Source organism: Bos grunniens, chromosome 13 (genome assembly GCF_055505025.1).
Source record: "Bos grunniens cultivar Pamir isolate PY7600 chromosome 13, Bosgru_T2T1.0, whole genome shotgun sequence".
Classification (NCBI taxonomy): Eukaryota; Metazoa; Chordata; class Mammalia; order Artiodactyla; family Bovidae; genus Bos; species Bos grunniens.
Window position 1 is genome coordinate 51,374,437 of NC_141177.1, and position 13,887 is coordinate 51,388,323.

Below are 13,887 nucleotides of genomic sequence, written 5' to 3' on the forward strand. Positions count from 1 at the left end.
TGGCAGGATCCAGGCCTGGTGATGTCAAAGGATGCTTTGGTAAAAAACTGGAGAATTCTGTCACGAGTCCCTGTGTTTCACCACCAGCCTGGCAGGACTTTTCCTGTGGGACACCATGGCCCTAAAATTATGCTCGAAATAAGATGCTTGTCTTTGAGAATAGAAAAAAGGTGGCTTGACAGATCAACACCATCTCCTTTTCCTTTTTTTTTTTTTCCTGGACAATGCCAATGACTGCAAAGTATGAAAGCCTGCCTAAATGATTTCCTCAATTGACTCTCTTGTGTGTTTTGAAGAATTCCTATGGACTGTAAGGAAAGCATACAGGTTCTGTGAATTTAGCTTTTCCATGTGTTCAGGAACACAATATCTAAAATCTGCTCATCTTCACAGCTCCCGACTCTGATGGCAATATTGGGGCAAAAGGGTCCACCAGTGGGATGGGCCAAGCTTAGGGCAACCCTTGATGCCTAGACTGAAAAGTTTTAAACAGATTTTACAGCACAGGGGTTCACAGACAGGATATATAGATGGATTTTAAGTATCTCTGAAACACCTGAAATTATATGCAGCACTCTAGGTGGGGGCATTTTTCTGGGGAGAAGATCCAAAGCTTTCTTTATCTTTTCAAATGTGACTGTGACCTCAGAATGTTTGTGGAAACTCAGGCCAACTGGATAAGGAAACTTAGGCCAAAAGAAGGTTGCGTATCGTCAGCATTTTCCAAACCAGTGTTACCAGGAGGATCACCTGGGGCACTTGTTAAATTGCACTTAATTCTCTTCTCCAGGAAATTAAAATTGAATCACTTAAAAAATTTTGAGGGACTCCCCTGGTGGTCCAGTGCTTAGGACTTCACCTTCTAATGCAGGGGGTACGGGTTTGATCCCTGGTCAGGGAGCTAAGATTCCCATATATGCCTCACAGCCCCAAAGCCAAAAAACAGAAATAATACTGCAAAAAAATCAGTAAAGACTTTAAAATTTTAATTAAAAAAATCTTGATATGCATTATGATTCATTGCTTCTATCTCAAAAAGTAAATTAAAACAAGAAGGCAAGTGGTAAACCCCAGTATAGCACGTCAGAAAATTATCAGTAATTATGTTCTATGACATGCTTATCCTTCAGATTCTGTGGAGACACATCCACTGCTGCCCCTATGTTGGGCAAATCCAGAATATTTCACATATTAAGTAAATCAAAATCCTAAAAACTAATGTTTTTCAGATGTCATGAAAAACAATAAATCACAAATTGATGGTTCTGTAACATTCTTTCCCAAATAACCTGTCTGAAATCCTAATCGTCAAGAAATGCCTACTATAGATTTTTCTAGATTCAATCTCAGCAGCACCACCTACTGATAATTTGAATTCAGTACTTTATATAAACTCAGCAATAGGAAAATTAACCAACTAATTGGAAATCACCTAGAACATGCTTGGCTTTTCATAAAATATGTATGATAATTTAACTGACAGAGGAAAGTGTTTTAATATTTTTGCAAGTGGTGAATCAAACTGCATTCAATGACAAGGGTTGCTTCAATCAGGCAACAGATTGAATACTTATGTTCCCTGAAAAATTTGTTGGAATTCTAAGCCCCAGGGTGATGGTGTTTGGAGGTAGGGCCTTTGAGAAGTGATTGGGAGAAAGACCCGTTGTGAATGGGATTAGTATCTTCTAAGAGAGACGCCAAGGAGCTGTCTCCCTCCTTTCTTTTGCCATGAGAGGTTATCATGAGAAGACAGCTATGAACCAAAAAGCAGGCCCTCACAAACTGAATCTCCTAGCATCTTGACCTTGGACTTTACAGCTTCCAGAGCCGAGAAATAAATTTGTTACTTATGTAATTTCCATCTCCCCTCTGCTACAGTATTTTTTTTTTTTTGGCTTTGCCATGCAGCATGTGGAATCTTAGTTCCCTGAACAGGGATTGAATCCATGAACCCTTCAGTGGAAGCATGGAGTCCTAACCACTGGATCACCAGGAAAGTCCCCTGGCTATGGTATTATTACAGCAGCCTGAAGGGACAAACACACACCCAGATATGTTTCTACTATGTTGGCTATTCTCCATCCATCTCCTCACCTGTGCTCCCACCATTCTGTATTCCAGTTGGGTTCGGCCAGTGAGATGACTAGCAAGAAATCAGAGGGCAGTGGGAGACACTAGGGTGTTTATTCCTCTCGTCCTTCTCTCCTGACCACTGTGCCATTCATAGCTCTGTCCGTCTGTCCCTCCTCTAGTCCAGCTCTCACCTTGTGTTGCTGTGTAACACTTACCCCTCTTGACTCAGAGGTCCTGACAGTAAAGGATGCCTCCACTACCCTTGCTGGCTCCTTCAGTCTTCAGTTAAGGAGTTCTTTTGCAAAAGCCTGTTTAGTTGACCTCTTGTGTGTAATCTGACTTTCTGGCAGGCCCCTGACAGGGACACGGAGCTCTCTGGAGACTCATCGTGCTTACTGTAAAACTGAAGTGATCACTTACTCAACACTTAGGTACCTGAGTACAGTGGAAAAGATATTGCTCTAGGTACAATACACATAAAAATATGGAAAAGATTCCACTATTAGGAATCTCCCATTAATGAGAAGTTCATATTAATAGACATACAAGGGGTTTGGGTTGACTGAAAACTTCAATGATTCCACGTAACTATTCTAATTTCTATACATAGTATCACTAATCTTAGGTATCAAATAAGTCAGCCTTTTAGCTATCACGTTTAGCTATCACATTTCCACAGTGCCCTAAAAGAGTTTCACCCAGTTTATCACCATCAGACTGGAACCTTGTGGTTTATTTAAATAATCTTAAATAAGCCAGCTGGAAACCTGGAACCAACTACTTAACCTGAAAATGTGTATTTTTACATTCTAATGAGGTAGTCTCACCAACAAATGTTTACTGTAGAGTTCTTCTGTGGGACATAAACACACACACACACACTACAAAATTCTCCCTTTATGTGAAGATTCTGGAGAGAAGGGGCTGCCTCATTCTCCCCTGTAGCTTCTGGAGTTCCTATACGTTAGAAAACGAATCATCATTTTAATGACAAGCTGATGAATAAGAGCACAAACTTTACTTAGCTTTGAGCCCCAGCCTTGCCCCCATCTGGCTGGACAACCTTGAGTAAATTACCAAACTCTGTGCCTTGGTTTCCTTTCTCCATCAGCCCACTTTAAATGAGAGATTTGAAAAGCACTTAAGAGTGGTACCCATCCTACAGTAAGAACAATGCAAGTGCTTGTTTAATAAATAAAATTAAAGTGATGCCATTTTTTCACATCACTGCAGGAACAGCAGCTTGAAAAGAACTTAAGACATAATTCTCTCATTTTATAGATGATAAAGCTGAGGACCAGGAAAAGTTAATGCAATAAGCCAGGGTGGAAAATGTGACTGACGGAGATATCACCCCTAGGAGGCTCACTCACCAACACAGCATGCTTTAGAAAGAAATGCAGCAATTTTGTCCAAGAAACAAAACTCTGATGTCAAAATGAACCTATAAATGACCTGCATTTACATCTCCTGATTTATAAAAGTATTTAAATAAGTATCTACTAAGTGCTATGAAATATAAAAATTTAGAATGCAGTAAACCTGAAAAACCTGGTACATGACTCAAAAGTCAGCCAACTGAAGGTCAAATCGATAGTTAATTTTTAAAAAATCAGTGGAAATAATGGCACGATGGCCTTGCCCATTTAACTCAGAAAATGATGGTTTTAATTTTCCTCTTTTCTCTTTTTTTGGAGGGAGATGGCAGAGTTGTCAGTCATATAACCTCACAGATTGTACTTCAGCAAAACACAATTCTTTGAATCTGAACATGCTCACATGCTCTACTGGGATCCTTTCGACCTTGTATAGAGGAAAGAACATTTTATATCCTAGATATACCTGATTCTTTTCCAATACTTAAAAACATATTTTTTTTAAGTTAGAAATAAATGGTGACTAGCCACTCACCCTCCATCTCTAAATGACTTTGAGAGTCAGTATGGATATAACTGCTCTTTGGAAAACAAAAACTTGTTGCAGGAGGTGATACAATTAAGGAACAATGTGAGCAAAACGCAAATTTCCAGGAGAAATTTGTCCAGGAGAAACAGTAAGTGAAATGCAGGCTTTGTGGCTTTTGAAATGTGGCTTTGTCCAGGAGAAACAGTAGGTGAAATGCAGAAGATGCACCCAGATAAACTGAGTCATGCAGGAACACGCAAAACACCTGCAGAAATAGGCAAAACCCACATGCGGGCGTGCCTCACCCCACCACCAGCAAGCACCCTCAGCTCACCCGGGGCTGAGTCACACATACCCAGATCTGGTGTCACAACGGGCTCTCCTACTCTAGCAGTCCCTATGCCCATCTGCATGTTAATTCACAAATAAATCCTTCCCATATCCACTCCCAAAGGCTCATGTCAGGTCTTTGTCAAGGTAAAGCGTCATATTTACTGTAATGTTCATGTCTTCGTAAGCCATTTAACACATGAAACGGTGCTACTATTTATATTAGGTTCCTATTTTTATTCTTAAGTATGTTATTGCAGATGCTTTGCAATGTTGTGCCTCTAATGGGTTTTTCCCATAAACTCTAAGGCTTTTTTTATCGTGTAGTAATGCATGCTGCATAGTGATTTTTAGGACACATAAATGCCCAACAGCAGAATTTCCTGTATTCTGAGCTCCAGGTCATTAAAGTTACAACATTTTAAATCCAATAAATAGGAATTATCTGTGAGAACCACAACCAGTCTTCAGGTTTCTCTTCAGTTGATTTCATTCTGCATAGAATTTTACATTTCTCAAACCACAGTTCTTGGAATAACTATCTAGAAAAAAAATGAGTTATACACAGCATTTGACTAACAAACATGTAAATTACTAGATATAAAAAAGTTTAGAAATATGACTTTCAGAAGATACTATACATAGTAATTTAGATTATTCTACTCAATTTTAATAATGCTCACCTCTTGGTCAAAAATGAAAAATACTTCAGGGTTTTTACTCTCAAAATGTGTTTGACAAAACTGTTAAAACATATTACTTAAACTCAGCTCCTTCAGCTATTAATCTATCCTCCTTTGCTTAATTTTTGAGACCAATTTCCCTGACCATTGTGAATTACAACACACATAAAACAAACATTTGGTATAAACTAGACACTTACTCAATTTTAGTGCTCCCACTGAAAGCATAAATAGAATCCTGTTCCAGTAAGTATTCTTTAGCAAGTAAAAACTGGAGAATATTTTTTTTTGGAAAACATTTTTTGGTTTTCAAATAGACAAATCAGCATAGTTAGACACAAATGCTGAATAAGAGTTAAAATAAAAAATAGAACTTTACTCCCTTCATACTGAAAACCTGAAGGAAATGATTCTCTTTCAAGTCCATGAAAGGCATGCAGAGGAGAGATACTCCTGTTCTGTGGAACGAAGTAAAAGCACAACACTTTACCTTACAGCCTAATAAAGTTCCATTCCGGACACCAGAAGTCTTCCTGTTTCAAATGCATATTTACCTTAACCGGAAGGAAACCCACTGGCCTACCTGCTCCCCCTCCAAATAAATTAAATTTGGCAATCATGTCAATGAAATAAAAGTATCCTGATGTTTTGATATCAAATTATTTCACTAAGACCAATTAGAATGTAAGTAATCTTTTAAAAATAAAAAAGAAACATTACCTATATAAATACAAAATTTATTTTCACTATGACGTAAAATAAAGAACTTTGTCTTTTTTGTTTGTTTGCTTGTTTTGGTAAAACCTAACCAGTATTCACTCTTGAAATTACTCTTAAAAAAATCAGCATTAGATAGCAAAAAAGATTCTAAAAAGGAACTGACTATTCCTGCTGGGAATATAACACAACCAGTGATAACAACTGGAAATTCTGTCTTTCCCCTCTATAAAAAGCTTATTTACTTTCTGTAATACTTGACAAAAACCTTTTAATGAGATTCCATGAAATATCATAAACTAATTTAGGAAAGAATTTTTAATGCCAGCAGGATATCTAACTTCCTGAAGTCCAAACAAGAACACTACAAAAAAAAATTCGTTTTATTTTTGAAATTGTCCTATATAACTATGTAAAATACTGTACACATGTAACTGACATTGACACATAAGAAAAAGTTGGTTAGAAAAAACTAACCTTTAAAAGCTAATGTTTATGTGTATTAATAACTTATAATCACACAATACATTTTTCTAGGTCAAATATTTGTGATGCAAAAAAATAATGCCATTGCTGATTTTGTACCTTATTTGGAATATTAGAAAAAGACTCGCTCAGCCTGTCTCAAAGATGGAAGCTCCTAGTTTCCACAGTTCTCCAGCATTTCAGGTGATCTGCTTATTTGGTAAATAAAACAGAAAAAGTATACATTGGTTTTGTCACCATTCTCACCTCGGTGAGTCCAAGGGTACTATTCTGCTTACAAGAACATCAAAAGCAATAAAATTTCATAATAGTCTTAGTCTGTTGTTGCCTCTCCTTTAGCTTGAAACAAGATACAAAAACAGTATATGCTTCAGAGCCATAATTATTTAATTTTTCCTCCAAATCGGCACCAGTGAAAGTACTATCAAGTGAAGGTGCTTCTACTCAAAACGCAGATATTCCTCATGGGGTCACACAAACATCAACAAAAGGCTCAGGAGTCGACTAACGCAGGGGTCCCAACCTCCAGGATCTAATGCTTGATGATCTGAGGCGCAGCTGATGTAATGATAGAGTGCACAATAAATGTGAAGCGCTTGAATCATCCTGAAACCATCCCCCTGACCCTGGTCTGTGGAAAAACAGTCTTCCACGCAACCGGTCCCTAGTGCCAAAAAGGCTGGGGACCGCTGGACTAACGGACATCAAGTATCCCAGATTACACACAGGGACTGTTACGACCATATGCTGGGAACATGTTCCCAAGTTTCTGTTCCTTGTCTGCCTCTGAGCTGTGAGGTAACAGCAGTGGCACAGATGAGCTGTCAAGGCTGAATGGCGAGAAGGCTGAGGCTCTGAAGCACAGAATTTCTGCAGGCTTCAAAGGATCATGTAACAGTTATACTAAAGTGACAATTTATAAATAAGTAGAAGGCTGGAGAGATTCACGGAACTGCTAAGAATCACATATCTAGCAAGATAATTCTTTTGACAAAAGACATATCTGGGTTAAAATCTGAATTCCTAAGGGTCATGAACTAAAATGTCCACATCATAGTAGAATAGAACCCCAATAAACTCGTGAAACATAATTTAGTTCTTATTCTTTTCTTCAACCAGAAGTATCACCACATCCTTTACAAAAAAACCCATGTGGTCAAAATGGATACAATTTACAGTGCAAATACTAAAACCATTTGTTTTATCCTGTGCCATCTACCGTGTATAGAAATGGGCTTGCTATAATGAAGCTTCTTTGGTAAATATTTAGTGAATTTACCTGTATTCTTCACTACAACTTCTTTAGTCATGTTTCACAACTCCTTTAGGGTTACCATATTTTAAAACTACAGAATATCAAACATATTAAATTGAAACATTTTTTTTTCCCCTCTGAGGGAAAAGGAACAAAATTCAAAACCAGTACACAAGTATTTTAATCATACCATATGGACGTTTCATATTTGGCATCTTAAAATACCTTCCAGATAGTATCACAATTAATCAAAAACATTCTTAATTGTTTACATACTAGATCTCTTTTTGAAGTAGTAAGATATGTAATTATCCTGCACTTAAGAAATTTCATATAGCCTGACACAGAAACAATGGATTACAAATACTGGGTTTTTTTTTTTTAAGCCATTAATGAACTGAAATAATATGAGGGTTTAAACCAGCTACTTAACAACCTGATAGTGTATATTATTGTAACTTGCATGTGTTTCTAACTTTACTCTGGGTATAAATTTTACTCAGCCTGATTCCAATTTGGCAACCAATCTCAAGTAAAAACTAGATTTTTTAAAAAGGAAGTACTTCCCTTCCTTTAAAGTGATTTCAGTACCTTAATAGAAGATATGATAAAAGGTAATGAGTCTTTTAAAACAAACATGCCAAAATGTACACACCCTAAAACAAAGTTCTATACTTGTTGATGCCATTTCTAAAATACTTAAAAGCCACTGTGAGTGAATCAGGTACATACAAGCTTGAGAAAAGCTGATTTGGGTTTGAATGGGGATAGAAGGGAGCCAATTATTTTTAAGGGTTCAGATTTTCTTCATTGACTCTAATTGCAATTTGATAAGAAGGACACAAAACTACTAAGCATTAGTGGACTGAGCACACAGCCTCTATTTATACAGAATAACCACATCTGAAGGCTCAAAATGTTCACTTATATATACACTTTTCTGATATGAGGTTGAAAAATTTAGATTCACCACCTTTAACCATAAATCACATAATTCTGACTAACTTTTGAAGGGTTAAGAAAAAAGAGGACTATAATGAGAACAGAGCATCAAATAATAAATAATAATTAACATAAAAAAAAGAGCGATAAATTCAGAATGTGGGACACACTAAACGACAAACAGGTTTGATCTTTAAAAAGGCAAAAAAAAAGATTAATCTAGACTCATAGAGAATAAAGGGACATTAAAAATGTGATCTATTTCCTGGAATTTAAAAAATCTGTACCTATAAAACAGGGATTATTAGGGATATTTGATAACAATTATATTACAAAATTGCTGTTAGTTTTCTTAGATGTGATAAAGGTTTAGGTTATGAAGGAAGAGGTATTTATCTTTAACAAAATACATGATGAAATGCTTAGGTATACAGTTTAGTGCAAAGTCTAACTTTGTCTATTCACACAATATAGTATATGTGGATATGCACACAGAGACACACCTATATGCAAGCATGAATACACATACACACACATATATATATAAACATAAAGAGATAAAGCCAATGTAACAAAATGTTAATGATTCATGAATCAGGTGAAGAGTACTCAGCTTTTCAATATATTACTTCAATCTTTTTATAACTCTGAAAATTCTCAACATAGAGAGTGGCTGGGAAAAGCAGCACTTGTAGTATCAGATGCTGACTTCAAATGGCCAACCTAGTATCACAGTACTTTCACTCTGTCTAATCGTAACCTCTAAATCAGTGGTCTCCAAATCAGGCAGATACATTCTAGGGTACCGACTAATGAACCAGAGATAAGCGAAGAAATATCAGAATTTCTATTCATAATTTTTCCTCTTATCCTTGTAAGATTTCTTGGGTTTCATAATGTACTACACGTATTACTACCGTAGAACTTGTACCATTTGCAAATACACATATTTTGAGGCCATAAACTCAAAAATATTTGTTACTGATGGCATAAGATAAAAAAATCTGAATATACTCTTTTCTAAAATACACATAACTTTCTTTAGTCTATGAACACCAAAAGATATTAGAACCAGTTCCTTTCATGTTTATCCAGGAGCTTACTGACACTTAATATGTAATCCTTATCAGAAACCCTGACTCGAAAAGAAACAGTAAACGGAGAATAATGGCAATGGCAAGTATTAACATAAAGCTAGGAGTAGCAAAATCAGCAAAGAACAGTATGAATACAAGTTATCACCAATAAAGAATTAGGCTTTGTTCAATAAGGAAATCTGTATGGAAACAATATATCTGAAGCTAGAAAAATCAGGGGGTAAAAATAATCTCAAAGGAAGACCATATAAAAAAAAGTGCATAAAATTCAAGGCAGTTTTGATTAGAAACGGGGGCTGTAATCATAAATAGCATAGAAAATAATCTAGGGACTTCCCTGATGGTCCAGTGGTTAAGACTTCAACTTCCAAAGCACGGGGTGCAGGTTCGATCCCTGGTCAAGGAGCTAAGATTCCACATGCCTCATGCTCATAAAAAACAAAATATAAAATAGAAACAATATTGTAACAAACTCATTAAAGACTTTAAAAATGGTTCACGTCAAAAAAAATCTTTAAAAAAAGAAAGAAAATAATCTAGGTATTGACAAGAACACTTAATCATGATTCTAAAATAAAAAGATAACTGAACATAAGGTCTTTGAGAAATAGTTAAGTTTTTTTCTTTACGTTTATTCTAAAGGGTACAAAGATTCATTGACAATGAAAAACTTTTTAAATTAGAAAATGCTATGATTTTGTTATTAAATAAATAATGATACAACAGGACTCTATATTTGCTAACTGGTAAGATGAGAAAAAGAAAACAGCGATTTTAATGTCTTAAATGAAAATTTGACCAATTATACCAATGGACCTCAATTTAGAAAATAACTGTATAGTTTTTGCAGTTGCAGAGTTTATCATATAGGACACTAATTTATCTTTTATAAACTTGAAGCCTGGGACTAAAGATAAGTTTCACGCTGAATTATACATGTGTCATTTATGAAAACTATGAGAAAAGAATGCTAGGGGTCTACTAAGCATTTTAATTACAAAAATTAAGAGGTATAGAGACAAACTTTCAGAAGAAAATCTGGCACAGAAAAAGGTTCCTCATGAGTAGGAGAGACAGTAACAGCAAAGCAGGACCACAGAGTTAGGGGAAATGAGGGGAAGGATGCACCATGTGTTATTACCAGTAGGTGGGTTTAGGACACTGATGTATTAGCCATCTGACTGACCATGAGGTTTGTTGGCTACTCTTGCTAGACAGTAACTGGGCAGAATTTTTCCATTCAGATGTCACTGGCTTATGGATACACAAACTTTATAAAACTTTATAAAAGTAAAAAAAATTTTTTGCTTTTACTTTATAAAAGTAAAAAAAATTTTACCGAGAAGTAAAATTTGCTTCCCAGAAATTCATTTTATAGCTAATTTATTTTATAAATAATTCAATTCCCTTTAAAAGGGGACAGCTACCTGTTAAAGAAAAATTTTACGAAAGTGCAGCACATACTCTGGTTGCAGAACAAAATCACTGTGCTTCTAATTGGTCCTTTTCTATTTCTAGCCTTGCCGTGTCACCTGAAAGATGGAAAATCCAGTGCTTCCTTTTCAGGGGAATTTTTTCCATCTGGTATTTTCATACCTAGTAAGTGAAAGCTTTTTAGTTGCTGAGTGATGTACAGCTCTTTTGTGACCCCATGGACCATAACCCACCAGGATCCTCTATCCATGGGATTTCCCAGGCAAGAAAACTGGAGTGAGTTGCCATTTCCTTCTCCAGGGAATCCTCTCAACTCAGGGATCAAGCCAGCATCTCCTGCTCTGCAGGCAGATTCTTTACCGCTGAGCCACTGGGAAAGCCTAGTAAAAGAAAACTGCAAGCTTATAATATAGTATTAGTTTTAAATATTTTTAAGTATTCATCATTTAAATCTTTATAAAAGCCTAGTAATATGACTAGGCAAAGAAACTTACACATGCCTTGTAATAAGGGTAGCCTTTGTTCATTTCACCATTCTTTGACTTTTACAAAGCAAACACATACTAGAGAATATGTCATTGATTTTACAGCACAAAGCTATCAAAATAAAATGGGACAATGATACATTTTGCCATTGGTATTGGGGAATTTATCAAAAGAGAAAAATACAGTATGAATTGAGACAAAGTGTATCACTTAAACTATTCAAATGGCTATGAAAAATATTACAATCTTTTGACAATGTTTAGCAAAAACCAACATATTAAAAATTTTAATGTAAAGTTTGATTTAGAATTTTAAAATTACTGTTTGAGGGCAATGTACTCTAAACTCAGGAAGGCACAAATTAGATATAAGATGGTGATTTAAATTTGAACCTACCTTGAACCTACCTCAGAAAATACAAATTAAATCTTCATTTATGGTGTGAAACCTGTTAATAAATCAATTCATTTACTATGGTACTCAATTCTTCAGTTGTTTCAATAATAGTGTTAAATAACAGCACAACTAGGGAAATTATAAATATTTAAGGAGATTAAAATATCAGTAGAAAACATACTTCATATGGATTAAAAGAAAAAGCATTCACTCAAAACTACTTCAGAATAAGAAGCCAAAATAATTCCATTCGGGAACTTTAAAAGAGAGGAGAGAGAGAAAACAGCCTATAAATCCAGTTTCAAAGACAAGAATAAATATACAAACTGTTAAGCAAAGCCAGGAACCTCGATGACTTTGAAACATCTACTTACACTTATTTTAATGAAGAATTAAAGGATACAATATGTTAAAGACATATTTAAAAGACTAGCAGTGGAATAAGACAGATGAATTGAGTTTCACCATTGCCTAAATAATTACAAGAGACTGAAATTGTAGTGTAATTCATGTTCTCTTTCCAGTTTAAAAACTTCTATCCTTTGCCTCTATCTTTGGTGTCACTGCCACCAATAAACACAGTATACAGCTTAGAAACCTAATTACTATCTTCGACTAGGAAAAAGTAAATTGACATTATCTCTTTAAAAGTTAAGATATAAAAGAATGCAGTCCAACCTGACTTTTGTCTCATGGTCCCACAGTATTCTGATATATCATGCCAAAATGTCAAAGTGTAAAAGGGAACATCATCATTTGCTAGAAGTGCACCAAAAATTTAGCTACTGTACGCTGGTGTGATGACAGCTAGTAGTATGCAGAGGCTACAGAATGACATAACATATGTGCATTCAGCTCCCAATTACTCCCAGGAAGGTTCAGCTGAATGGGAAACTGAAACGGGGACAACATAACACCTTCATGTACATATGCTACAGTTTTGTTCTCTTGCAGTTTAAAAGGATAGTGTAATTATCTTCAATTTACACAAAACATTATGAAACATGGTAGCTGTTCATGATTAAAATAAAATAGCAATGTCAATTAATTTAACAGTGTTAAATATATTCACATGATCACCACTCGTGATTCAAAATGGCCAGTAGTGAAGTTACACAGCAACCTATGTACACAACGTTTGCCACAACAGTGTTGGTAAGATTGACTCTGCAGGCCAGGTGATTTTACGAGACAGATAATCTTGCATTGACCCTTTCATATTATGAAAGGAATTATATGTTGTAAGTAGTTTCATTCCTCACAGGGGAGGGGAGGGGAGACTCTCTAAAAAGTCAGTGCAAATTGAAGAGGGATCTCCCTTCTTGAACATTGGAACGTGTTGACCAAGATACGATTCCTATAAGCTGAGGGTAAACCAATCTTAAGATATTAAAGAATCTCGTAACATTGCCATTGGCGATCGGCGGGTATTTGCCACAAAGGGGACTCCAGTCCTATAGCAGAGCCTTCTGGGAGTATGGCTGCTGCGGCTGAGGTGGCTGCTGGCTGCCCCCAGGCTGGGGCAGTGTGGACGGTAATGTATAGTTCGGCACCTGGGACAGGCTGGTCCCTGTGTTCTGGTAGATGGTGACGTCGGGAGCAGCTGTGGCAGCAGGGGGAGGACTGTACACCGAAGCCTGGCTGGGATACGTACTTCCCGGGACGGAGCTGACCATTGTGCTGTGGAGGGGAAAGAACACTCAGTTAGGTCAACACTGACTTACACAGCCATTCAGAGATCAATAGCAAAGCTGTTCACTAAACAGTTACTCATTCAAGCGATCCATTCCATTAAGTATTTATTAAATAGCTAGAATGTGCCAGACACTGCTATTTGAGGCACCGGGATATCATAAAGGAAGAAAGGGGAAAGTCCCCACCATCATGGAACTTATATTCTAATAGGAGGAAAAAAGATGAGAAAAAAAATGTGTAGTATGTCAAGAGGTGGTGACAAGAGGTGATATGAAGAAATACAGGGACTTCCCTGGTGGTTCAGAGGTTGAGACTTTAGCCTTCCAATGCAGGGGGTGAGTTTGATCCCTGGCCAGGGAGTTAAGATCCCACATGCCAAAAAAACCAA

At 36.3% G+C, this 13,887-nt stretch overlaps 1 protein-coding gene across 7 annotated transcripts in view; it reads right to left on the reverse strand.

Moving 5' to 3' along the window:
* Positions 1-13,887, reverse strand: part of STAM (signal transducing adaptor molecule) — a 73,739-nt gene that overhangs the window by 5,738 nt on the left and 54,114 nt on the right. For 2 of the 7 annotated variants that reach the window (XM_086334159.1, XM_086334154.1), the window contains one exon: positions 13,358-13,484. In XM_086334159.1, coding sequence (XP_086190285.1) covers positions 13,358-13,484 — 127 coding nt within the window. Of the gene's footprint in view, positions 1-4,519; positions 11,857-12,156; positions 13,485-13,887 lie in introns of those variants that run through there. The other 5 variants (XM_086334158.1, XM_086334160.1, XM_086334156.1 and 2 more) reach the window with 5 other exon arrangements.